Here is a 27245-nt window from a genome sequence, read left to right on the forward strand (position 1 = left end):
ACTTCACTTTCCCTTTTCCCTTTCATGCACCATGGGGTCGCTAAGAGTCAGACACGACTGAGCGACTTCACTTTCCCTTTTCCCTTTCATGCACTGGAGAAGGAAATGGCAACCCACTCCAGTATTCTTGCCTGGAGAATCCTAGGGACGGCGGAGCCTGGTGGGCTGCTGTCTATGGGGTCGCACAGAGTCGGACACGACTGAAACGACTTAGCAGCAGCAGCAGCATATCATGAAAGGAGTTAATAGCAGTATAAGGCAAAAGAAGTAATTGGGCAATTTTATCTCCTTTTTTAAATTGCCATAGTATTGCCATAGTATCTGAGATGACATCATAATTTTAATTTCTCCCTTATAATCTGAATCAATTATTTCAGGGTGAACAGTAATTCCCTTAGAAGTCAGGTTAGATTGGCCAAATAAAAGGCCAAAAGTTTGTGGAGGTAGGGGTCCAAAAAGTCTAGTAGGTATTCTAGAAAGGATTATTTGAGGGAAAAGGAGAAAATCATTTAGAGCTGATATATCGATGGCAGTCTTGTTGGATGTTGAGGATTTGAGGGAAAAGATGGAGTTTGTCCTTGGTTGTTGTTGAAGGGGACCTGGGGAGTCCCCTGTTTGAAGTTTCTTGAAATAAGGTTTTGTTTTTTTTTTCAACATCATATTTAGAATGGCAGTCTTTAGCCTAATGCATCCCTTTATGGTAGCTAGGGCAAAGTTTTGGAAACTTTTTATTGTTTTTAATTTGTTCTGCATGTTTCTTAGGGCAATCCTTTTTTATATGGGTATTATCCCCACATGTAAAATATCTGTCATTTCCTTTTTTAAAAGTAGCAGCTAACATTTGCATTTTCTGTGTTTTAGACCCGAGATTGTGGACATGGGGGACCCAGGTCTCTAGTGGAGCAAGGGTGTTTTATTAGCAGAAATGCAGGTTTATATATCTTTGGTGAAATGATTACACAGGATGAAATGCCGTTAATTGCAACACAATGAATAGTCTAATACATACAAGGTCGCTGATGCTGAAAGAAATCACAGAAGGGAAAAACTGAAAGGAATCCAATTTCTGAGTCCTGAGAAATGCATTCAGCTTTACTCGTTCTGGAATAGGAACTGATGAGGAACAGAGAATTCTTGAGAAATGGCACACAAAGGAAGAAAAGTACAACACATTGGATTCCTTAGAGTTAACTGTCTCCTGACAATGTCCATTGAGTTGGTGATGCCATCTAACCATCTCATCCTCTGTCATCCCCTTCTCCTCCTGCCTTCAATCTTTCCCAGCATCAGGGTCTTTTCAAATGAGTCAGTTCTTCGTATCAAGTGGCCAAAGTATTGGAGTTTCAGCTTCAACATCAGTCCTTCCAATGAACACTCAGGACTGATCTCCTTTAGAATGGACTGGTTGCATCTCCTTGCAGTCCAAGGGACTCTCAAGAGTCTTCTCCAACACCACAGTTCAAAAGCATCATTCTTTGGTGCTGAGCTTTCTTTATAGTCCAACTCTCACATCCATACATGACTACAGGAAAAACCATAGCCTTGACTAGACGGAACTTTGTCAGCAAAGTAATGTCTTTGCTTTTTAGTATGCTGTCTAAGTTGGTCATAACTTTCCTTCCGAGGAGTAAGCGTCTTTTAATTTCATGGCTGCAGTCACCATCTGCAGTGATTTTGGAGCCCCAAAAATAAGGTCAGCCACTGTTTCCACTGTTTCCCCATCTATTTGCCATGAAGTGATGGGACCAGATGCCATGATCTTAGTTTTCTGAATGTTGAGCTTTAAACCAACTTTTTCACTCTCCTCTTTCACTTTCATCAAGAGGCTGTTTAGTTCTTCTTCGCTTTCTGCCATAAGGGTGGTATCATCTGCATATCTGAGATTATTGATACTTCTCCCGGAAATCTTGATTCCAGCTTGTGCTTCATCCAGTCCAACATTTCTCATGATGTACTCTGCATATAAGTTAAATAAGCAGGGTGACAATATGCAGCCTTGACATACTCCTTTTCCTATTTGGAACCAGTCTGTTGTTCCATGTCCGGTTCTAACTATTGCTTCCTGACCTGCATACAGATTTCTCAGGAGGCAGCTCAGGTGGTCTGGTATTCCCATCTCTTTCAGAATTTTCCACAGTTTATTGTGATCCACACAGTCAAAGGCTTTGGCATAGTCAATAAAGCAGAAATAGATATTTTTCTGGAACTCTTTTGCTTTTTTGATGATCCAGCGGATGTTGGCAATTTGATCCCTGGTTCCTCTGCCTTTTCTAAAACCAGCTTGAACATATGGAAGTTCACGGTTCATGTATTGCTGAAGCCTGGCTTGGAGAATTTTGACCATTATTTTATTAGCGTGTGAGATGAGTACAATTGTGTGGTAGTTTGAGTATACTTCGGCCATTGCCCTTCTTTGGGATTGGAATGAAAACTGACCTTTTCCAGTCCTGTGGCCACTGCTGAGTTTTCCAAGTTTGCTGGCATATTGAGTGCAGCACTTTCACAGCATCATCTTTTAGGATTTTAAATAACTCAACTGGAATTCCATCACCTCCAGTAGCTTTGTTCATAGTGATGCTTCCTAAGGCCCACTTGACTTCGCATTCCAGGATGTCTGGCTCTAGGTGAGTGATCACACCATCGTGATTATCTGGGTCGTGAAGATCTTTTTTTGTACAGTTCTTCTGTGTATTCTTGCCACCTCTTCTGCTTCTGTTAGGTCCGTACCATTTCTATCCTTTATTGAGCCCATCTTTGCATGAAATGTTCCCTTGGTAGCTCTAATTTTCTCAAAGAGATCTCTAGTTTTTCCCATTCTATTGTTTTCCTCTATTTCTTTGCACTGATCACTGTGGAAGGCTTTCTTAGCTCTCCTTGTTATTCTTTGGGACTCTGCATTCAAATGGGTATATCTTTCCTTTTCTCCTTTGCTTTTTGCTTCTCTCTTTTTTCACAGCTCTTTGTAAGCCCTCCTCAGCTAGCCATTTTGCTTTTTTGCATTTCTTTTTCTTGGGGATGGTCTTGATCCCTGTCTCCTGTACAATGTCACGAACCTCCATCCATAGTTCGTCAGGCACTCTTGTCTATCAGATCGAGTCCCTTAAATCTATTTCTCACTTCCACTATATAGTTGTTAGGGATTTGATTTAGGTCATACCTGAATGGTCTAGTGGTTTTCCCTACTTTCTTCAATTTACATCTGAATTTGGCAATAAGGAGTTCATGATCTGAGGTACAGCCAGCTCCTGTTGTTTTTGCTGATTGTATAGAGCTTCTCCATCTTTGGCTGCAAAGAATATAATTAATCTGATTTCGGTGTTGACCATCTGGTGATGTCCATGTGTAGTCTTCTCTCGTGTTGTTGGAAGAGGGTGTTTGCTATGTTCAGTGTGTTCTCTTGGAAAAACTCTATTAGCCTTTGCCCTGCTTCATTCTGTACTCCAAGGCCAAATTTGCCTGTTACTCCAAATGTTTCTTGACTTCCTACTTTTGCATTCCAGTCCCCTATAATGAAAAGGACATCTTTTTTGGGTATTAGTTCTAAAAGGTCTTGTAGGTCTTCATAAAACCATTCATCTTCAGCTTCTTCAGCGTTACTGGTTGGGGCATAGACTTGGGTTACCATGATATTGAATGGTTTGCCTTGGAAACGAACAGAGATCATTCTGTCGTTTTTGAGACTGTATCTACGTCCTGAATTTCGGACTCTTTTGTTGACCATGATGGCTACTTCGTTTCTTCTAAGGGATTCTTGTCCACAGTAGTAGATATAATGGTCATCTGAGTTAAATTCACCCATTCCAGTCCATCTTAGTTTGCTGATTCCTAGAATGTCGACGTTCACTCTTGCCATCTCCTGTTTGACCACTTCCAATTTGCCTTGATTCATGGACCTAACATTCCAGGTTTCTATGTAATATTGCTCTTTACAGCATCAGGCTTTACTTCCATCACCAGTAACATCCACAACTGGGTGTTGTTTTTGCTTTGGCTCCGTCTCTTCATTCTTTCTGGAGTTATTTCTCCACTGATCTCCAGTAGCATATTGGACACCTACCGACTTGGGGAGTTCATCCTTCAGTGTCCTATCTTTTTGCCTTTTCATACGTTCATGAGGTTCTGAAGGCAAAAATACTGAACAGTTTGCCACTCCCTTCTCCAGTGGACCACATTTTGTCAGAACTCTCCGTCCGTCTTGCATGGCCCTACATGCATGGCTCATAGTTTCATTGAGTTAGACAAGGCTGTGCTCCATGTGATCAGATGTGTCTAGTTTTCTGTGATTGTTGTTTCAGTCTCTCTGCCCTCTGATGCCCTCTCTCAGCACCTACGGTCGTACTTGGGTTTCTCTTACCTTGGACGTGGAGTATCTTCACAGCTGCTCCAGCAAAGCACAGCCGCCGCTCCTTACCTTGAACGTGGGGTTATCTCCTCTTGGCTGCTCGCCACTCCAGCACCGCATAGCTGCCATTGCGTTGCCACTGTTGCTCCAGCAACAATATGTCCTGATATCTTACGTTCAGTACAGTACATTCAATAAAGTATTTTGTTCGTAGAGTAAAAAGACTGTAAGCTTCTTATGAAATCCTAATGAGCTATAAAATTATGACCTTATTTAAAGTATCCTATTTAGCCATCATGAAGTCTTTTTTGTAAGAGAGCAAGGCTATCAAATCAAACAGCTGGAAGGAAAAAGGGTAAAAACTGTCCTGGGTGTTGGCAGACTTAATTCCATGTTAACTCTGTGGGAAAGACTGCCTGGGTGACCTTGGCCAAGATACGGCCATTCTGGGTCTTAGTTTTCTTATCTGAAAAAGAGAGATTAAATTGGAAGACTACTTAGGTTCATTCCAATCCACAATTTTATGATTTTATTGGTGGTGAGGGTAACAAAATCCACAAGATGTACCAGGTGAGGAGACTGTTCACATGGGATCCGTTAAGCATTCCTTCCCTTTGTAACTTTCCAAGCACATGATTTGGAGCAGACCACAGTCTCCCTGTCAGAGAAGGCAACAGCACCCCACTCCAGTACTCTTGCCTGGAAAATGCAATGGACAGAGGGGCCTGGTGGGCTGCAATCTATGGGGTCGCTAAGAGTCGGACATGACTGAGTGACTTCACTTTCACTTTTCACTTTCATGCATTGGGGAAGGAAATGGCAACCCACTCCAGTGTTCTTGCCTGGAGAATTCCATGGACAGAGGAGCCTGATAGGTTACAGTCCATAGGGTCTCAAAGAGTCAGACATGACCGAAGTGACTTAACGCAACAACACAGGGCTGGGAAGCTGAGTCACCTAGGGTGATTTCTAAAAATACAGAATTCAAGCCCCACCACAGTGCTGTAAAACCCCACCACTCATCTAGGGAGGACCCTCAAATCTGCATATTTGACAAGTGCCCAGGTGGATTACCTTGCAGCCTACCAGGCCTTGAAAAAACTGAATTCTAACCTAGGAAATTTTGTAAGCCTTTGTAAGCTGTAAGTCTCCAGCTTAAAAAAAAAAAAAGTTCTGTAGCCATTTCCAAACTTCAGGAGTCTCGGTAAGTTTAGTTGTGACACAAATGTCACAAGTTTTATTTTATGATGTTTTATTTATGACATCAGATTTACTTTGATAATTTACACAAAGTATTTAAGTAAATTACAGGCTCCATATTGAAAAAAAGTCTGTAAGCATAAACTATAATGTATCAGTGCCTTTCTTACCACAGTGTCTGGCATGAGTATGGTAGTACTCAGTAAATATGGAATGAATGAACGTTTAAGCTTCAGCTTTGTGTATGTGTAATGAGTACAAGGTTACCCATTTTAAAGATTTTTGTAAAGACTAAGAAATAATCATGTAAAGCTCATTGTGTGGCGCCTGGTATATGTGAAAACTGAAACAAACTTTATCCATGATTATTATCACTATTATTTTCTGTGTTGGAACTTAGCTGTTTATTATAGTACTTTTATCCTAAAGGGCTTTAAGAAAGCCTTTTCCAAGGTATAACTGGGTTCCTGAGGGGTTTTTTTGTCTTTGTTTTCTTTGAAATAGCTTTGTTGAGATATAACTTACATATTATATAGTTTATCCATTTAAAGTGTGCGATTCAGTGGTTTTTATTACCTGCACGGAATTGTGCAACTGTCACCATGATCACAGTTTAGAACTCACTGATCATCCTCAAGCAAGCTCATGGTTTTCATGTCAGGTTTCAGATGCCAGTGGCTCCATGAAAGTGAGCGTGGTGGCAGAAGAAAACCCCTTCTCCATGGCGATGCTTCTGTCTGAAGAATGCTTCATTTTGGACCACGGTGCTGCAAAACAGATTTTCGTATGGAAAGGTAAAAAAAAAAAAAGCCATTGGCATTGTTGACATACTTCAGATTTATATGTATTTCTTCAGAAAGATAAATAAAACATCTTTTCTGACTTAAAAAATGCTTACCTTTCTGCATGATCTATACAATGCAGACATCAAAACCATATTTTCTTACTATTAGCCTTATTTACCAGGGATGATGGGGTAAAAGAAAGTCTTTGGGCACTAGAAAAAGAATTTTTTATATATTCTATATTATAATATTTTTAAATATATTTAGTATACTAGGAAGTTTTTGCCATTCCCTCAGTATTGTAAATTAAATTCTAGTTATGTTTAGTTTATGGTGCACAAGTATCTCTTAATCATGTAATATCTTGCCTCTCTAAAATTCTCTTTCATTTACGTTGCATGTTAGGTAAAGATGCTAATCCCCAGGAGAGAAAGGCTGCCATGAAGACAGCAGAGCAATTCCTAGAGCAAATGAATTATTCTACGAATACCCAAGTACGTATGGAAATGAACTAGCTAGGACAAATTTTTTAAATATGGGAGCTCATGACATCACCACAAAACTCATGAGCAAATCTGGTTCAAAAAAACATACACAGAAGTCATTCTTACCTATGTGTGTGCAATGTTATGTCCTGTGCTCCTAGAACTCTGTATGGAGGATGGAATTTTGCAGAAATTGGAGATTAGACTTTCCATGGGGCTTTGTGATTAGAATAAAAGCCCATTCACTTCCTGCACAGCCTTTAAGTCAAGATGATCAAGCAGAGTTGAATTAACTGACAGCATATATCAGTTATTCCTTAAAGCAAGTTGTATAATCATGTACTAATGCCCAGAAAATACTTGCCTTCATGGAGATTAACTTAGACACTGACTAGTTGCTCTTCTTTTCTGAATCTCCTAGCTTCATCTTTTCTCTTCATTTTTATGTCCTGGCAAAAGTAGCACAAGGTGATAATTTCTTTCAGGTCACAGACCTCTTATGAACCTAATATAAAAAAACAGTCAAACTTATTTGACTGTAATGGTAACATATGAAATGACTTGATTCTTCTCTCAAACATCCACATTCATTGGCAATTACTTTAGCTATAAGAAAAAAAGCAGGGTTGAATTGTTTTAGCTTCATATTTGATACTTTTCCTTTTGCATTCATATAAGGATTCCAGCTTCTAAGTTTACATTTGTCATCTTTAAGAAAACAAAAGGATCCTCTTTGCGTTTTCTTAGTTTTTTCTCCACACCTTGATTAATGTTTTTCCTTGGTCTCTTATTTTTATGTTTATAATTATTGTTGTTTAGTCACTAGTCATGTTCAACTATTTGCAATCCCGTGGACTATATCCTGCCAGGCTCTTCTGTCCGTGGAATTTCCCAGGCAAGGAAACTGGAGTGGGTTGCCATTCCCTTTTCCAGGGGATCTTCCTGACCCAGAGATCAAAACCATGTCTCCTGCATTGGCAGGTGGATTCTTTATTACTGAGCTACCAAGGAAGCCCAAACCAGAGCACCTAAACAGGGACATGAACCCTGGACCCTTGGATTAAAAGTCCGATGCTCTACCCACTGAGCTAATAATAATAATAATTTTTTACATTTCAGATTCAAGTTCTTCCAGAAGGAGGTGAAACACCAATCTTCAAACAGTTCTTTAAGGACTGGAGAGATAGAGATCAGAGTGATGGCTTCGGGAAAGTGTATGTCACAGAAAAAGTGGCTCAAATAAAACAAATTCCATTTGATGCCTCAAAATTACACAGTTCTCCACAGATGGCAGCCCAGCATCATATGGTGGATGATGGTTCTGGCAAAGTGGAGGTACTTACATATTTCTCTTTATTTGTTTGTCAAGCCCATTTATGCCAGTTTATGTGGAAATATAACTTCAGGAAGCTACAAATAGTAAAATGTGCATTTTAATGATTAATAAAGATGATCCAAGACTGTATATTAAACCAGGGAGTTGAAAGTTGGAAGAGATGTTGTCTGACCTTCAGTCCTAGTGTATAGTGTGTTTGCTGAGATTCTTAGAAGCCAGGTAATTTGTGTAAGATCATCTAATCACCTTCAAGGCCTCCCGGGAACCCAGCTGCCTCCATCTCATTTCCTGGTCCAAGCCTGCTTCTGCTCTCGGAAGTAGACTTGTCCAGTGTGGGTACATTGCTCCGAAAGCTCCAAGGACCTAAGTTTGTCCTTCCCTTGCACCTTAGGGGCATTCACAAAGGCAAATTGTGTGTTATGTGCCAAATAACAGATGTTTTTAGAGCATTCAAAATGAATTTGTTGATTATTGCTATTTTTTGACAAAAATTGTTGAAACCCTCCTAAGAATTCTCCTTAACTAAAATCTCTTCATGTTTAGTCTGCCACTAAGTCATCTAACGTAAGGGGAACCATATAAGATGACTTCTGCTCTAGAGTATGTTGGTGGCCCTCCACAGTCTTCCTGAGAACATCTGTCCTTACTTGGGCCTCCCAGGCCTTCCATGGCTGAGCCTTGCTCTCTGCACCTCAGCCTTCATAGACTCGAGGGCTCCTCCCCTCCACCATCTGGGTGACGTTCCCACTCCTCCTTTGTAACTCAGTTAAGTCACAAGCTTCATCTCTTCTGAAGAGACTTGTCTCTGCACTGAAATGACCTTTCTCTGTTTTCAAGCCAGAAGTCATGTTCTTCACAGATTCGTCGTATAAGTACCACAGAGTTGTTCATTTACTTAGAGATTTCTTCTCCCAGACCTCTTGTTGTTTTCCTTGAGGGAAGGAATTGAATAATCTGTCTCTTCATTTCCAGAGCTTATCACACACTGCTCAGACCAAAGTCTGTAGTAAGAGATTTAAGAAGGTGCTTTTCCTCTTTTCAAAGGCTTTGAAGTGTGAATCTAAGCTGGGTAGGGGTTATGGGAACTACAAAGGGAGAAGTGCCTCCTACGGTCTCTGTAAGAGGGTTATCAGCTTTGGGGCTGAGTCTGTGTCCTGCTCAGACATCCTTTTCTGGAGCTCAGCACAGCCAGAGAGCCCCGTGGTGGACATGGACCCCAGCTCCAAATGTTTCCTGGCTGCAGTCTCCACATTAGAGCATAGTGTTCTGAGATGTCCTCCCATGCCACCCTGGGAAGCTGATGTCCAGGGTTTTCTCTAGGGTTTTGGGTTTAGCCAAGCTATGCTGCCCTTGTTCCTCTGGGATGGCGCAGGAGGGCTGCTCTCGGAGAGCACTGCGCTGCTCCACCCCACTTGCTCATCTTCAATTTCAAAACAGAGGAGCTATCCTGAGCCTCCCAGGCCCCAGGCAGGAGGGCGTGTGTGCAGGCAGTGCCTGCAGTCTCTCACTCATATGTTACTTCCCTGTTTCATTTACAACTCTCATCTCTCCAACTTTTTACCTTTAATTAAAAGTATCTTTAGTTTGTGATGAGGAGGAAATAGAAAGTAACTAGTTCTGCCTGCTTCTATCTTAGTTAGTCTTATGGCACATTTTAAAAATAGAAGTCATGCAATTTGGCATTTTTATTCTTTGGTCACAATCTTCCACTCTTACCTGGGGAAAAAACAGTCTCATGCCTTAAAGCACAGGGAAAGAGAAGTTTTAAAAATTGCCTCCAAACTGATGAAAAATTTATGTAAGTTAAGAGATGTATTTCTGAGCTGAATATTTCGGTTTGTCGTTTCACTGGAGTGTCATGTTATTTTCACTGAGCAATCAAACAATAGTTATTTATTAATCAACAGGCTCAGAACTGAGATAAGTACTATGAAGGGTATAAAAGAAAAGAGTATAAAAGAACTCTAAACACTTAAGAAGTCAATAACCAAACTGACAAAAATTTCTTCCTGTTGCTTGATTTGTAACTAGTTAGAAAAGTAAAACGTTTTTAATGACAGATCTAAACCAAAATGTTTCTTTAAACCTTAGAGAAGTATTATTAGATAAAGAAGATTTTGATTTTGATACACATATTTATTCCTTTTAGATTTGGCGTGTAGAAAACAACGGCAGGGTTGAAATTGACCCAAACTCGTATGGTGAATTCTATGGTGGTGACTGCTACATTATACTTTACACTTACCCCAGAGGACAGATTATCTATACCTGGTAAGTTTCCATCTTTCATAAAATCTCAAGTTCAGTAGAGGCCACATTTTGCTCCAAAGTTAAATTTCATTAAATCCTATGCAATATGGGATAAAAATTATCCTATAATTTAGCCTACTGAGCTTTGTATAGCATGAATGTAGTATTTTCTTCTAGTGTGATTTTGGCTATGTTTTTGTGGCTGCTGTCCCCCAGGCAGTTTAGATAAAAGTGATCCTTTCTAATCTAGGAGAAAGGTTTTGATAGCTGAAGGGTAGTGTTCCTTTAGTGGATATGTAGTTGAATAACTCCTCTCCTTTGAAAGCTAACAAACGCTCCAACTGGCCAGCATCAGGTACCATGTCTTTTTATTGTTAAAATTCACAGAGGCTCATCCTGATTGGAGTTGCAACATTTCAATGAATCAGATTCTCTAAGGCATATATAATTTATGGTTCTATTTCAGACTCTAGAGATCTCAAATTGATGCATCCTTATTCTTTGTTCTCATGAAATTCATAGCAGTACTAAATAAAAAATGCTATTGCTTCCATTTCTTATCCATTTCTTTTGCATAATGATTTGAGTTAATTGAAGGTTAAGTTTACTTCCCTGGTGTCTCAGACGGTATAGCATCTGCCTGAGATTCAGGAGACCTGGGTTTGATCTTCAGGTCAGGAAGGCCCCCTGGAGAAGAAAATGGCAACCCACTCCAGTATTCTTGCACATGCCAACCTGGATAATTTTTCCCAAAGCTGAATACCTGGTGCCCTCTTTATACCAAATAAATTAGACTCCCAGTTGGCGGGACTCTTGAGTTTCTAACGTACACCATGGCATTAATGAGAACCACTGTGTTCAGAGATATTTCTGACCCCACAGTTCATCATATCCTGTCAAAGATGAATGTATCTAGCTATTTAGCTCTGTGTTTAAGATGCCATCTTTATAGCAACCAGTTTTTTTGCGCAGCGTGTTTGTGCCAGCAAAATGCTAGATGTTTCCATGTATTATCTCTCTTCCTCACAATCAGATAATTTTCAAAAGATATAAAAGAAGGGGGAATCAGATAGAGTAAATAATTTAATGCAAAGTCACAACTCTTGTAATGGGTGAAGCGACATTTCACACCTTGATCTGCAGCTGTCTTTAAGGCCTCCCTGCAGCTATACCCTGGTAGAAGCTATGTCCTTATTTTGCAATTTCCTTTTCTAAAATTTTAATTCAGAAAAGTATCTGTGCAAAGCATGGCATCTGTAAGGATGAATTCATTGTAAGTAAGTCATAAATTTACATTACTTACATTCTGAGTAAGCTTTTCTTTTACATTCTGTTTCTTGGTTTTCCTCTAAATTCTTTTTGATGTGTAAAAAATATAGTTAATAACTGTGGCACTTAGATCAAACAGGAAAGATTAAACAAGTAATTCTGGAGAATGTTTTGAGGAATTAGCAATTTGCAGTCCACATAAATAACTATGTGGATATAGATAAAACAGATTAAATCAGGTTATAAATTTTGAATGTAAAAGCTATTCTTTAAATCATTTGAAAGTGTCCGCTGAGCACTTTCTATGTGCCAAGCACTGAGCTAGATACTAAAGATACAATGGTGAAAAACACATTCCCCAAGAATTTATACTTAAAGAGAGAATGATGGTTATCAGCCATTTCAATGAAGCATGAAGGCTTAAGATAAAACCAAGCTGAATGATCTGTGTAGAATTAGGAACGGACACTCAAGCTCACTGCTAGGTTATTGGTGAAGGACTCCTAAAAGTGACATCTAAGTGGGAGCAGAAATGAGAGTGAGGAAAGCAAGCGAATAGGAAAGTGTTCCTAGCAATGCAAGAAAAAGCATGCTCTAATCTATTAGTAATGGTGTATGGCACAAGCAAAGTTAGGAAGCAGAAGACAAAACCAGTGAATGAGAAGGAGCCAAGTGATTAGTTGGGCTTCCCTAGAGACTCAGACAGTAAAGAATCTGCCTGTAATGCCAGAGACCTGGGTTTGATCCCTGGGTCGGGAAGATCCCCTGGAGCAAGGCATGGCAACCCACTCCAGTAGTCTTGCCTAGGAAATCTCATGGACAGAGGAGCCTGGCGGGCTACAGTCCGTGAGGTTGTTTAATAGCACAGATGTTCAATTTGTCAGTTTGTTGATATATAGTTTGCAGAACTTCGAAAACTTCCGTAAACGTAGTGAAGAGGCATTTAGAAAATGTCTCCTGAAGGCTAGCTTCAAATTAAACAACTTTCCAGTTTATGTGGTCATTTCAATCATGGGATATGAATAGGTTACATCCAACAGGCAGAGTTAAAGGTAACAAACTTGAATGAAATCACTGCTGAATACACAGATTTGTCTTTTTATTTCTGAAACTACTGATACTCTAACAATGACAAGAGAAAACTAATTTCAGCAGTGATCTTTTCTCTGAAATGTCAAGTAATTGAAATTAAACAAACTTTGATCGGTGGTGATGATGAGTCTCTTGAAGCAGTAAATTCCATTTTCATGCAACATTTATTTTAATGAGTAACAAGGACCACAGATTTTTAAAGAAGAAATCATATCAAAGTAGATAGCTTCTTTTCTGTCTCTAAGCACAGGATTTCAAAGTTAGAGACAAAGAGCAATTTTCTTAGGGTCTTGATTGCCTTGACTGCCTGGGCCACAGATCCATAAAGCAAATTAGTTTGAATCTATGTGGGTGGAAGCGTGGTCACTTTGACAGGGAGAGGAAGAAGGGTTTGAGATAAACAGTGAAATATTTATTAAGAGTGTCAGAAGGCAAAAGTTTGGTGAGGGTTTTCAGTATTGCTGATTGCAATACTCCAGGAAAAAAAAAAAGTAAAATGATGACACAAGTTTAGTGATGTTGTCTGTTAGCTGGTGTTTTCCTGAAGAAAAAAAAAAGAAAATGAAGAAATAGCCAAGAAATTGCCGAGCTAGGGAATAAAGGACAGGTGATAACAGACCCTGCTGTTTCCTCAGCTCTGTGTTACTCCCCACCTGGTGCTTCCAGCGGCTCCCAGAAGTGTTTGCCAGCGTGACAGGCTCATGGAGAATTTCAGCTATTCGCCTTAAAAGACTATATCTTCATGTGTGCCCTTATTATGGAAAGCATTTTCTATTTTTTTAAATATATGTCTGACATAAGCATGTCCTTTTTTTTTCACCCCACTGTACATTTTCATATCAACCATTTGACTCTGTTGGTTCAATGAAATATTCTGAGATAAATGAGACATGCTTCCTACACTTGGTGTTGTGACGGTACGTGTGTGCATATGTGCATGTGTGGTGTGTATGTATGTGTGTGTGCGTGTGTGTATGTTGTCCAGGTTGGGAGCCTATTGTTAATCTGGTTCTGGGTATGGAACAGGTAGGTCACTCTCAAACCTTCGGAAGAAAGAATATAATTAATTGTCAAAATCCATTTCCGGGATTGGTGTTCTTCCTGCTAACCTGTAGAGGCTGTTATGGAGGTGAAGCCACTGTTTGGAGTTAGAGCCACAAGTTATCCTAGAAAGAGAAGTTGCCAATGAACTCAATGAACTGATTTATTGACTCCTATTTGGTCACTGATACTTTAGCTTCTCTTACCATTTTATTCATAACTCCTTTAAAGAATGACCAGAATGACAAAATGGGGGCCTCTCCATTGCCTCTGTGAGTGTGTGTGTGTGTGTGTGTGTGTGTGTGCACGCTCAGTCGATTCATTCGTGTTGAACTCTTTGCAACACTATAGACTGCCCGCCAGGCTTCTCTGTCCACAGGATTTTTCAGGCAAGAATACCGGAGTGGGTTGCCATGCCCTCCTCCAGGGGATCTTCCTGACCCACAGATTGAACCCACGTCTCCTGTGTCTCCTGCATTGCAGGTGGACTCTTTACCCACTGAGCCAACTGGAAAGCCCCTCCATTGCCTGCTTCTAATGATTATTTTATTGACTTTTCTGGGTCCACACATTTGTTACTATGCTCACCAAATAGTCATGGAAAAATAAAGTGCCTCTAATATCCAGCTCAATAGATGTGGCTCATATACTACTCAAAAGGATTATTTTCACTGTTGAGATTGTTTCCCAAAATAGGCAGCTCCAACTTGAAATCAGACAGAACTGACTACTTAGCTAAGTTATTATGGAACTAAAAATGGACCCTTGAAATGGAGATTAAAAATATCTGTGATATGTTGTTCTAAACAATACATAGGATAGATCATGGCTCAGTGTTAGTACTTTAAAACCCAATAGCTTCTATGGCTTTTTTATGTCAAAACAGCAAGGTTTCTTCTTGATCTTTCATAATAACTTAACTTTCTATTTGAAATGCCTACCTTAGAAGATCTTAAAACTTAAATACAAGCTAATTTGTTTTACTTTGGTTCCTCTAGGCAAGGAGCAAATGCCACGCGGGATGAGCTGACCACCTCTGCATTCCTGACTGTTCAGTTGGATAGATCCCTCGGGGGACAGGCTGTGCAGGTTGGGGTGTTTTCACCCCCTAAACTCATACAAGTTTTGCAAGTCCAGTGTCTTGTTAAAACCCTTCTCCCACGTCCAGATGCAGATTTGAAACTTTCTAAACATTTCCTTTTTTTCATTTCAGAATTTAAATATTCCTACTCTCATGCCATACTTGTTCTCTCAGATTCTGAAAAAGAGGGAACAAATTTCTAAAAATAGAAACAAAAATAAGCTATTAACAGATTTAGAACCCCAAAGAATCTTTCCTTTAGAATCATAACAGATCAATGGCAGCCACTTGTTACTAAGTATTAAAACTGTTCTACCTGAGTTATCACTTCCAGCTGATCACTTTCCAGTTTTTAAATCTTTATACATTTTCAGATCTTTATAAATCAAATCTCTATCTAAATTATTACCTGATTCAAAGGTAATAATCAATTAGAAAAGCAAGTCCGATACTTTAGTGCATAATATGTAAGACATGGAGGTCCAATTTTGTCTTCTAACTGATTTTCTTTCCATCTTGGTTTTTAGTTCCTAAATAAAGCAAGTTAGACTTAAATTTAAGGAGGCATATTAACTTTTTAAAAATAAACTAACGCTGTTAATTGTCAATTAACAAGTTAACAAGATTATTGAATTCTTTAAATACACTTAACTCCCTGTGAACTTCCCCATGAACTGTTTATTACATTCATTTCCTGAATGAAGTATGTCTAGGAACTGACATCATCTATGTCATTTAATTAATCTTTCAACTATTCTTACCAAATCACACAAAACTTTGAAGATATGCACTGTGCATTCTAAATTCTACATTTCACAGTTAACTGCTAATATTTAATACACCCAGTGAATGAATTTATTGTCAGCTGTTTGAATCCTGAATTAACAATGGAAGCGTAATGTGTCGTTTTACCACTAGATGGCAGAGGTTTACAATAAATAAAATCACTGTTTTAAACATTCCTTTATACTCTGTTATAAACAGTACTAAAAAATTTTCAATTTATCTTTCTCTCTTTCTCTCTCTTTGGCCTTGCTTCATCGCTTGCAGAATCTTAGTTCCCCAATCAGGGATCGAACCTGAACTCCTTGCAGTGGAAGTACAGTCCTAAGCATGAACTTCCAGGGAATTCCCCTTTTTCTTTCTTGTTTTCATTCACAGTGGAGAATGGGTTTTAATCAGTAGCCCTCTTTCTCTCAATTTGACAGTTGAGGTTTTCTCAATTTTATGGGAAATGCTAAGCCAACAACAGTTTTAGGTACTCTTCGCTAACCTCGCCCCAAGCTTTGGGGTTGTGACTCAAAACACAGTTTCATAATTGGCTACTTGCTTATTTAAATGTCTGCTAACTGAAGGTTATCTGTGGAGTTACTTTCCCTGCTCCCTAGGCCTCCCCATGGTGGTGTGTACTTCAGCATTCTCATTCACTTGGTTTCTAAAAAAAACAGACCAGGGTAGGGGAGATGGTTCAATTTTTGCAAAAGGCAAGGTAATTGAAAAAAAAATAGGAGACTGACACAAAATTTGAACTCTTTATGTAAATAAATGCATCGATAGTTTATGCAGAAAAAAGGAAATTTGTGTCTAATCCAGTATCTAGCTGTTAAATTAATAGATGAAATTAAATCATTTACCATTTATTTTCTTCAGTTTCCTTATCCTGAAAAATCATTACATTAAGCAAATCTACTATTACCATTTCCATAGGTAAATTAAAAAGTAAAAGTCTATGCTGTCTATTTTGACGGTTAGTGTTTGATGTTTGGATTGAAATCTTTGTTCACGCCTAGATTACGATGGTGGCTCAGATAGTAAAGAATATACCTGCAATGCAGGAGACCTGGCTTCAATCCCTGGGTTGGGAAGATCCCCTGGAGAAGGGAATGGCTATCCACTCCAGTATTTTTGCTGAAAAATCCCATCGATAGAGGAGCCCGGTGGGCTATGTAGTCCATGGGGTCACAGAGAGTCAGACACAACTGAGCGACTAGCGCTTTCACTTTTGCTTTCAGATGAGGATGATTTTTTTCATCCCACAGTGGTAGGGTTGCAGAAAGAATGAGTATGCTTTTGTGTTGTCTTATTTTTGGAAGCATTTGAATGAGTGCACATCTAGCCATTTGAAAAAGATCCAAAACATGTGAGAAGCAGATATACCCCTAAACATCTGTCAAGTTTTGTGCCCTTGTTAAAAAAAAGAAGGAGTAATTTTTATAAAAGATGACAAAGATCAGCATTTTGTTGTTTTTCCCTTTTGGAGACGTAGATGAACACACTTACGTCAGATGTAAGTGGTGCAGTGTGGAAGCAGAAAGCAGTGCAACGTGGTGATGTACCCACCTCCCCCCGCCCCAGTGTGCTGTATCTGGAATAACAAATGGTTCCTAAGTCAGCAAGGAAGCTGTGCTTGATTATTATTAACCTATATTTTCTGTTAATCATCGTTCCTCTTGCACTTGACTTTTTATTTACTTTTAATTTTGTTTTCGAAAAGAAAACTAAGGACGTCTTTGGAAATACAGCCTTCTTTCGTTGCCCTCTTTATTATATTTCTTTATCCCCTCTGCCCCCAGATTCGAGTCTCCCAAGGCAAAGAACCTGCTCACCTGCTGAGTTTGTTCAAAGACAAACCGCTCATTATTTACAAGAACGGAACATCAAAGAAAGGAGGTCAGGCACCGGCCCCCCCTACACGCCTCTTTCAAGTCCGAAGAAACCTGGCTTCGATCACCAGAATTGTGGAGGTAATGTCACACGGTCAATAAAACCTGCCCTGGTCATGGACTTCCCAGGGGACCTGAGCCATCAGCCAATAACAGTCTTTAAAAAAAAGTGGCAAGTAAACCCCTTTCATTGCTATCACTTATCCAGTTTTCACCATTAAAAATACTAAAAGCAGGAGAATCAAGTAAAAAGTTAAAGAGTTAATCAGATACCAGGCCTCTCATATTTTTCAACCACATTGTAACAAAACAAATGAATTTAAGAATAATGGAGAGAGAACACAGGTATGCCTATGACTAATTCATGTTGATGTTTGGCAGAAACCAACACAATACTGTAAAGCAATTATCCTTCAGTTAAAAATAAATTTAATTATATACAAAAAAGAAGAATGTAACAAATCAAGTTGTTGAAGGCATGAGACAGCTTAAGCTCTGTCTTGAAAGGCCTGGGGGAAGACGGATTGCGGATGATGGTCCGGTGACCACACTGGGGAGGCTGAGAGAGAAGGCCCTTATTTGCACAAATGTAAAGGAACATGGAAAGCAAGCTTTGCCACACTGGGCCAGAGTCATAATTCAGCTGGCCAAATGAGCTGCCTCTGAGTGGCAGCTGTGAAAGAAGTCAAGCCCCAGAGCGCAGTGTCAGGCCACAGGCCCGCCAGGTATGGGGTAAGGCCAGTGGGCCCAGGGTTTTGAATGGCTGAGTCCTTTGACTTCAAGGAGGATTCTTCACAGTGCCTCACCCCATCACCTCAGTCATCATTGAAACCCAGGTCTCCCAAGTCTCCTAATTGCCCTGCACTCTCTGTGTGTCTGCAAACCTGGGCTGCTCTGCCACGTTGTTCAGATGAGCCCTTAAAACCAGGTGGGTCACAGCATCCCTCCCCCTGGAACCTCTCCTCTAAGCTGCCCCCGTTCTTGTTCTCTGGCTCTGTTCTGAGGACACAGATGTCCATACAGCCCTCTCGAGTGGAAGTTGTGTTTTTCCCCGATGCCGGCTGACCAGGGATGGGATGGCGGGCTCCCCTCCTTGCTCACTTTTGCCCCATTGACTTCGTTCCTTCTTATCCGTCTCCCTCCTCCATCTCTTTTCTGTGTCTGCTGAGCCGAGAGTCCTGCCCTCTTATTCTTTGATGGCTTTCTTGTCTCACTGTCTTCATTTCTGGCTCCTCTCATCTAGCAGTCTTATTCTGACCCCACTTCATCTCACATTTGTGGTCCTGTACTAGACCTTGTCCTTGGCGGTAACTTTAACACCTCAAGCATCTAATGTTTGACAAGTGTCTCCTGTCCTTTAGCCCCCATTTCTTCCAGCAATTCTCCACGGTTGAATCCATGAAGCCTGTCCACCTATCACACCCATCACATCCCTCCCCCACACATCTCCAGCATCCCAGTTCTCTACTGATAATGGATTCTGAGTTCACAGAGAATATAAAAATAATCCCAGAAGATTCACCTTATCTGCACACATGAGTGCTAAGTTGCTTCAGTTGTGTCCGACTCTTTGTGACTCTATGGATTGTAGCTCGCCAGGCTCCTCTGGCGAGCTTCAGAGGATTCTCTGTAATCCTCTGTAGGATTCATGTAGGATTCTCCTCTGGGGAATCATGGCATTCTCCAGCCAAGGATACTGGAGTGGGTTGCCATGCCCTCTGACCCAGGGATCGAACCCACATCTCTTATGTCTCCTTCACTGGCAGGTGATCTTTACCACTGGAGCCATGTGGGAAGCCCAATTATTTTATCTACTCCCCTCCAATATCACCAGCTTGTCTGCATCTGTACATAGAATTCTCCTTCTTGCCTGTTTCATGAAATTAATTTAAGTTGTTAATTTATTGATAGCTAACAATTAATAAACATTTTATAATAGCAATTTACATATAAACACTAAGGTACACATTGGATATATTGTTATCCATACATTAATAAAAATAGTAATGTTTGTATAAACTAATATATTGGTAAATAAATGAATACATATTTGTTACATAAATAAAATGACTCCTGTCTCAGGCCAAATTCCATCTGCCCCCATTCCCCGCCACTGACTTGTGTCCTGGGTCCCCTGTCCTGGGCCTTTTTAAGGACTTCCCTGGATTTCTCTGTCCGATGCTCTCATCCTAACTCTAGTTCATCATTCTTGCAGGCAGTCATCTCCTTTCTCTTCATATCACTGATTTATTCTTCTCTCCTGGATTACTTACTCTGCAGCACAAACATCTTTAAAACACTTTCATCCTTTCTTTAAAGACTCTCTTGACTCTGACCCCCTCCCGGCTACCACATCCTTTCTCTGAACTCCTTAAGAGTACACATCCTCAGAAGAGTCACCTTCGCCCCCTCACTGACCCTGCTATGCTAAGCCTCCTCTATCAAAAGCCACTCCACTCAGCCATCCCTTCCCGCCACACCATCCACATGGGCTTTATCTAGTTTACCAATGACCTACCTTTTGCCATCGAAGTTCTCTTCTCTGATGCCATTGTTTTCAACCTCTTTCTAGCATTTGACTCAATTGCTCTTTTCTGTCTTCTCAAAACACTATTTTTTAACTAGGCTTCTGAAACCCCACACTTACCAGGATTTCTTCCACACTTGAGGGTTACCCTTCTGAAGGTTGTTTTCATTCCCACCCAGTTGCTGAATTCTCCTCCTCTGCTTGTCCTCGAAGCTCTTGAGCTCTCCAGGGCTGTCTTGGCCTTCTTCAGAGTGATCTCATTTAGTCATATAATTTAAATGCCATTCTGTATTGACTCATCCACAACATTCTGTGCATGGATTCTCATGTGTTCAATTATGACTGATTTTTTAATCTGTCAAATTAAAAGTGAAGTTTTCATCTCCAGGCCCTCTCAGCCAATTTCAGAGGCAAGAGTCAAGGAGAATCATAACAGTCCTGGTCTCTTCTCAGTGGACACTTCTTTATGAGGCATCGTGAGCTGCTTGTGATACAGATTCTTTCTTTTCTTGCAGCCTCTCAAACTAACCTTTGCATTCCTAGCCTCTCTGAAATGCACCAGTCAAAACACTATTGATAAGGCTTTCTGTTTTCATCTCCTAGGAGGCTAAAGCTTTCTAAGGTTCTTTTGTGGAACCTTACACCAGTCTGGGCATGGGCCTCTTACCACCTGTCTCTCCATCATCCGAGCTCTATCCTCTATAACAACAAGGAGACATTTGGGCTTTCCAGGTGGTGCAGTTGGTAAAGAGCTCGCCTGCCTGTGCAGGAGATGCAAGAGATGCAGGTTCATTCCCTGGGTCAGGAAGATCCCCTGGAGTAGAATGTGGGAACCCTTTCCAGTATTCTTACCTGGAAAATTCCATGGACAGAGGAGCCTGGTGGGCTACAGTCCATGGATGGGGTCAAAAAGAGTTGGACATGCCTGACTGACTGAAAACACACACACACACACACACAAAACAAGGAGACATTTGGATTAGGAATTGGGAGTCACAATTCCTATCAGTTTTCATCATCACATCTGATGGATTCTTTCAAGCTTGGTCCATGGGGCCAATGTCTTACTGAAAGAGGATGATAACCATTCCCCTGAATGTGACCAACACCTGGGACACATCTTCAAAACTTCCAGCAGTGCTCCCTTGCTCCTCCAGTGCTGTCTCTAGGGACAGGGTCCTGATGAACTTGGGCAAGACCAGCTTTCCACACACTGATGCTTTCCTCTGGCCACTCCACACAGTTGGTCAAACAGTATCATGTGCTGCTTCCCAAAGTGCTCTCTGCTCTTGGCCTCAGGACACCACACTCTGGAATTCTTCCTCCCTCATGGCTACCCTATCACAGTCTTGTTTCCTTGTCCTTCTTCATCTCCCTGCTAGCACACGTCACACGGAATCCTGTGGAAAGTCACACACACACTGTGTGGTCACACAGACCTGTGTCCAAGGGGCCTCAGACCAGTGCAGAGACACAAAATGACAAGCTCACAGACACAAGCCCATCCTAGGACCTCAGGCTCCCTCCCAATCCTGAGACTCTGCACATGCCCTGTTGCTGCCCCGAGGCCCCACCTTCAGGCTCACCCTCAGGCTGGAGTCTGGTCTCAGCCAGGCGTCTCTCACTTGCACTGGGCCACACGGACCAGAACTGCGCTCATGTGGCTCATCCCAGACAGTGTCCACAGCATCTTGGTTAAAAGGAAGGGGGTTTGTCAGGGCTATGATTTTAATGTCTTCTAAATATTCTTTTATAATCTGAGCTATAATTTATCTGAGCCTGGAAAACCTTTGAGTCAATCTCTGTTACAGTCTTTTCTTACATTAAATCTCAATCCCTGTTTTATGATTTTTAGATGTCTCCTTGATGATTTGACAAACCTCTTTAGTAGGGGAGAGAAAATCTGAACACTATGCTTTATGTGTGTCATTGTGAATATTACATCCTCTTTCCAAATATCAGTTATAGGCCATCATCCTTTTTGTGGTCTCTTTGAATATTATCCTTGTTAGGTATCACTTAAATTTGCCTCATTTTATTCTCAGAGGATTATGCAGGCAGGGGAGCCTTACAGTGACCCAGCAATATATGCTACTGTTCTAATATTTCTAACCCCCTAGCGGTTACCTAGTGGTACCTAGGTGAGTTCAGTTCAGCCGCTCAGTCATGTCCAACTCTTTGCAACCCCATGGACTGTAGCACGCCAGGTTTACCTGTCCATTCACCAGCTCCAGGATCTTACTCAAACTTATGTCTGTCGAGTCGGTGATGCCATCCAACCATCTCACCCTCTGTTGTCCCCTTCTCCTCCTGCCTTCAATCTTTCCCAGAATCAGGGTCTTTTCAAATTAGTTAGTTCTTTGCATCAGGTGGCCAAAGTATTGGAGTTTCAACTTCAACATCAGTCCTTTCAATGAATATTCAGGACTGATTTCCCTTAGGATGGACTGGTTGGATCTCCTTGCAGTCCAAGGGACTCTCAAGAGTCTTCTCCAACACCATAGTTCAAAAGCATCAATTCTTTGATGCTCAGCTTTCTTCGCAGTCCAACTCTCACATCCATACATGACTACAGGAAAAACCATAGCCTTGACTAGATGGACCTTTGTCAGCAAAGTAATGTCTCTGCTTTTTAATATGCTATCTAGGATGGTCATAACTTTCCTTCCAAGGAGTAAGCGTCTTTTAATTTCATGGCTGCAGTCACCATCTGCAGAGATTTTGGAGCCCAGAAAAATAAAGTCAGCCATTGTTTCCATTGTTTCCCTGATCTATTTGCCATGAAGTTATGGGACCAGATGTCATGATCTTAGTTTTCTGAATGTTGAGCTTTAAACCAACTTTTTCACTCTCTTTCACTTTCATCAAGAGGCTCTTTAGTTCTTCTTCACTTTCTGCCATAAGGGTGGTGTCGTCTGCATATCTGAGGTTATTGATATTTCTCCCAGCAATCTTGATTCCAGCTTGTGCTTCTTCCAGCCCAGCATTTCTCATGATGTACTCTGCATAGAAGTTAAATAAGCAGCCTTGACGTACTCCTTTTCCTATTTGGAACCAGTCTGTTGTTCCATGTCCAGTTCTAACTCTTGCTTCCTGACCTGCATACAGATTTCTCAAGAGGCAGGTCAGGTGGTCTGGTATTCCCATCTCTTGAAGAATTTTCCACAGTTTATTGTGATCCCCACAGTCAAAGGCTTTGGCATAGTCAGTAAAGCAGAAGTAGATGTTTTTCTGGAACTCTCTTGCTTTTTCGATGATCCAGAGGATGTTGGCAATTTGATCTCTGGTTCCTCTGCCTTTTCTAAATCCAGTTTGAACATCTGAAAGTTCACGGTTTATTTACTGTTGAAGCCTGGATCTGAGAATTTTTTTGTACCTAGACAACGTATTAAAAGCCAGACACATCATTTGCCAACAGAGGTCTGTCTAGTCAAAGCTATGGTTTTTCCAGTAGTCATATATGGATATGAGAGATGGGCTTTAAAGGTTGAGTGCTGAAGAATGATGCTTTTGAACTGTGGTGCTGGAGAAGACTCTTGAGAGTCCCTTGGACAGCAAGGAGATCAAACCAGTCCATCCTACAGGAAATCAGTCCTGAATATTCATTGGAAGGACTGATGCTGAAGCTGAAGCTCCAATACTTTGGCCACCTGGTGTGAAGAGCCGAATCATTGGAAAAGATCCTGATGCCGGGGAAGATTGAAGGCAGGAGGAGGAAGGGGCAACAGAGGATGAGATGGTTGGATGGCATCACCGACTCAATGGACATGAGTTTCAGCAAGCTCCCAGAGGTAGTGAATGACAGGGAAGGCTGGTGTGCTGCAGTCCATGGAGTCGTAAAGAGTTGGACACAACTTAGCAACTGAACAACAATAACAAGTGGTGTCCTTGTGCCCCCTGAATTAATTCCTGGATCAGGACAGAAGTCTGCAGGTTGTTTGGCACCAGCACAGCTTCTTGGGTATGTTTACTGAGGGACCAGCCTTGAATTTAAATTGTGTTATTTTTCTTCATACTCTAGGTAGATGTCGATGCAAATTCATTGAATTCCAATGATGTTTTTGTCCTGAAACTGCGACAAAATAATGGCTACATCTGGATAGGAAAAGGCGCCAGACAGGAGGAGGAGAAAGGAGCAGAGTATGTGGCAAGTGTCCTCAAATGCAAAACTGCGATGATTCAGGAGGGCGAGGAACCAGGTGTGTACAGATGGGGCCAAGGACACTAGCCAGAACTTATACTTGGTGAACTTGCTCATCATGTAATTTATCTTTTTTATAAATAGGAACTTTATAATGATTATAGGGCATTAAAAACCCATTCACTAGTTGCAAGAATGGGTGATGGTACCTGCTATATTTGTGTAACCTCTCCTGCTACATTTAAGTAACTTAACAATGAACTTGGGGTGAGATGAAATTATTTGTTACTGTAAAGCAATACCGACCATATGCTCCTGAAAATGCATAGGTTAATTCAGTGTGTTTTCCACAGAGGAGTTTTGGAATTCCCTTGGAGGGAAGAAAGACTACCAGACTTCTCCTTTGCTAGAATCCCAGGCTGAAGACCATCCACCTCGGCTTTACGGCTGCTCCAACAAAACTGGAAGATTCATTGTAAGTGTCCTGAGAAACCACAGAGTAGAACCAAACAGCAGGGGGAAAGAGATGCATTCTGACTCTGCTCTGATTCTTTCCGGTGACATTCCTACTCCAATTCCCAGTTTTGGTTTACTTGCAAACCGCAGATGACAATCTTTGCTCCACACAGGGTTGATTTAAGAGCCAATGATAACGGATGGGAAAGCATGGGAATACTGCAATGTACCATATAAATCAAGCGGCTCTGAAAAATATCAGCAACTTTGCACCTGTGTCAGCATGTGGTTGTTGCTGTATGCATATGCACATGGTTGGATTTGTTAATTTAATAATTTGACACTTGCGGTGGGCAGCAATAGTGGTTTCTCTGACCAAACTATGTGAAATTTTACACTTCAGTTTCCCAGGGGAGTAAAAAGTCTCACCATGCTGATGGAATGAAAAACATTATGGAAATATTATGATCATTGAGCAAAATCACAGAAAGCTCTACACACACCTGCAAGTGAGCTGAAATCAGCAGGAATATTTTATGTCACAGTCACATTCACTAGCTTTAAATTCTAGGCAATTCGAAGTAAAAGTATCTGTGTACAAGAGTGATTTCCTATGGGTCTCTGAAATATCCTGGGCTGAGCCCCTCATCTCAGTTTAATCACAAAAATTCTGCTTTCTCCATTTGACATATTAGGCTTTTGTGTTAATTTTTCATTTAAGGAAACAAATTCTTTGCTGATAAAATTTGAACTAAAGATTTGGTCACCATGACTTGGTAAATAAGCTTTACTTTTGAACACACACATGAAAATTAATATTTTCCTATGTACATTGCATGCTTGAAATAAAATGCTTTGAAGAAGAAACTGCTCATATGTGAAACACACATGAAGCTTACAAGTGACTTGACCTAAAGATTAAAGATTTAAATGGTGAATTGTGATAAATATTAGGTTGTTAGGCAGCACAATTGTTCATCTACTTTGCAAGAATTCCCTGTATTTTATAAATTTGTCATCAGGAAAATCTGTTTTACTCTTTTGACTGTTATTGGTATTGCATCCAAATAACATCTTTTTCAGTGTGAGCCTCTCTAATTTCTTAAGAATATTATTTGCTAATATTGCTATAAATATCATGTTTGTTTCCAATGAAGATATATTTTACAAAAATTAATATGCAAAGATATACTTACAAATATAATTCCTAGGCTTTTTTCTTAGGTTTAAAAAAATCGGTTAGTTTTCGGCTTTTGTCATTCACATATTTAAGAGAAATATAGTTTTTCTTTACACTTATTCATTTTCTTGTTTGACATTTGGAACTCTAATTCTTAACATTTTAAGGAAAAGGAGTGTTGCTAACAAGTGTTTGATCTTATTACCATCATCAGAAAACAGGCTTTAGACGCGTAGATTCATACAAGACAGCAGAGTCTATTGGTCAAAAACACAGCTTTTAGAACCAGTGTGCCTGTTCAATATCACTTACTTGGTGATATTTCTTACTGGCTGTGTGACCTTAAGCTGGTCACTTACCCTCTCTGTGTTATAATATTCTCATCTGAAAAATGGGACTAATCCTAGTACTGACTTCAGAGAGTTGTTTTGAATATTATCTTGGTTGTTGCATATAAAGAGAACAGTGCCTGGCATGGTATAAGTGATATTGAAAGTTTTTGCTTTTATAAGCATTATGCTATTGGTAATTATTCTGTAAAAAGGCATATAAACACATTTCTTGCCTTCTGTAAATGGCTAGTGTTTGATTTTTGTGTAACAATCTCAGAATACCATCAAATTACAACAAATAGGTATTGTCATGCTTAAGGGGCCACAGGTTAGGTTCATCCCTGTTTATCTGTGGACAGAGCCCAGGAGCACAGGAGGCCCTGCTGAGTCCCATTGGCTAATGTGGCACGGCCAAGGCCACAGTCAACTTCACCTGCAGAGTCACATAGCAGAGGGGAGAAGTGAAGAATTGCAAACCCTAATCCAATCTATCACCACCTTCCTAATGATTAGGAGGAGTTTCATCCAGAATTCTTTCAAAAATTTGAACTTTAATGAATGCCTGCTGGTATTGGGTGTGTTAAACTAGTCCATTACCCTTTAATGTTAGCTCTGGAGAACACAATTTAACCCATTTAAAATAAAAATAATGACACCTTGCTTATGGAATATTGTTACAATATTTCATTGAAAATGGTTGATTTTTAAAAATGACCAGACCTGTTAATTTTATTAAAATAATCTTGACCTACCGATAAAATGAAAGAAGATTTAATACCTGCATCATAAACTTAAATGTCTTTAGGAACTAGGAAGGCAACAGAAACCTGTGAAGCAACTTGTCACAGAGAACTGGAAGTAGAGGAAACTATGGCTCTATTGCTTGTACATGGTCTCTCTAAAGCCATATGCAATATTTATGTTAAGTACTCTCCTCCCTAAATAAGATAGCCTCAGTTTGTGATACATGATTAAATAGATAAACAATTATTTAAATCCTTATTGCCCAAAGGGAAGGAAAAAAATGACTAATAAACTTTTTTTTTTCTATGCTCCAGATAATAC

At 40.3% G+C, this 27245-nt stretch overlaps 1 protein-coding gene across 1 annotated transcript in view; it reads left to right on the forward strand.

The window, feature by feature from the left end:
- The window catches only part of SCIN (scinderin), an 89618-nt gene that overhangs the window by 58321 nt on the left and 4052 nt on the right, over positions 1–27245 (forward strand). The window contains exons 6-13 of the mRNA XM_081535383.1: positions 6204–6336; positions 6733–6821; positions 7932–8147; positions 10298–10419; positions 14799–14889; positions 17455–17625; positions 24093–24270; positions 24566–24687. Coding sequence (XP_081391509.1) covers positions 6204–6336; positions 6733–6821; positions 7932–8147; positions 10298–10419; positions 14799–14889; positions 17455–17625; positions 24093–24270; positions 24566–24687 — 1122 coding nt within the window. The remainder of the gene's footprint in view (positions 1–6203; positions 6337–6732; positions 6822–7931; positions 8148–10297; positions 10420–14798; positions 14890–17454; positions 17626–24092; positions 24271–24565; positions 24688–27245) is intronic.

This window comes from Giraffa tippelskirchi, chromosome 10 (assembly GCF_054371585.1).
Source record: "Giraffa tippelskirchi isolate mGirTip1 chromosome 10, T2T-mGirTip1v1.2.pri, whole genome shotgun sequence".
NCBI classification, from domain to species: Eukaryota; Metazoa; Chordata; class Mammalia; order Artiodactyla; family Giraffidae; genus Giraffa; species Giraffa tippelskirchi.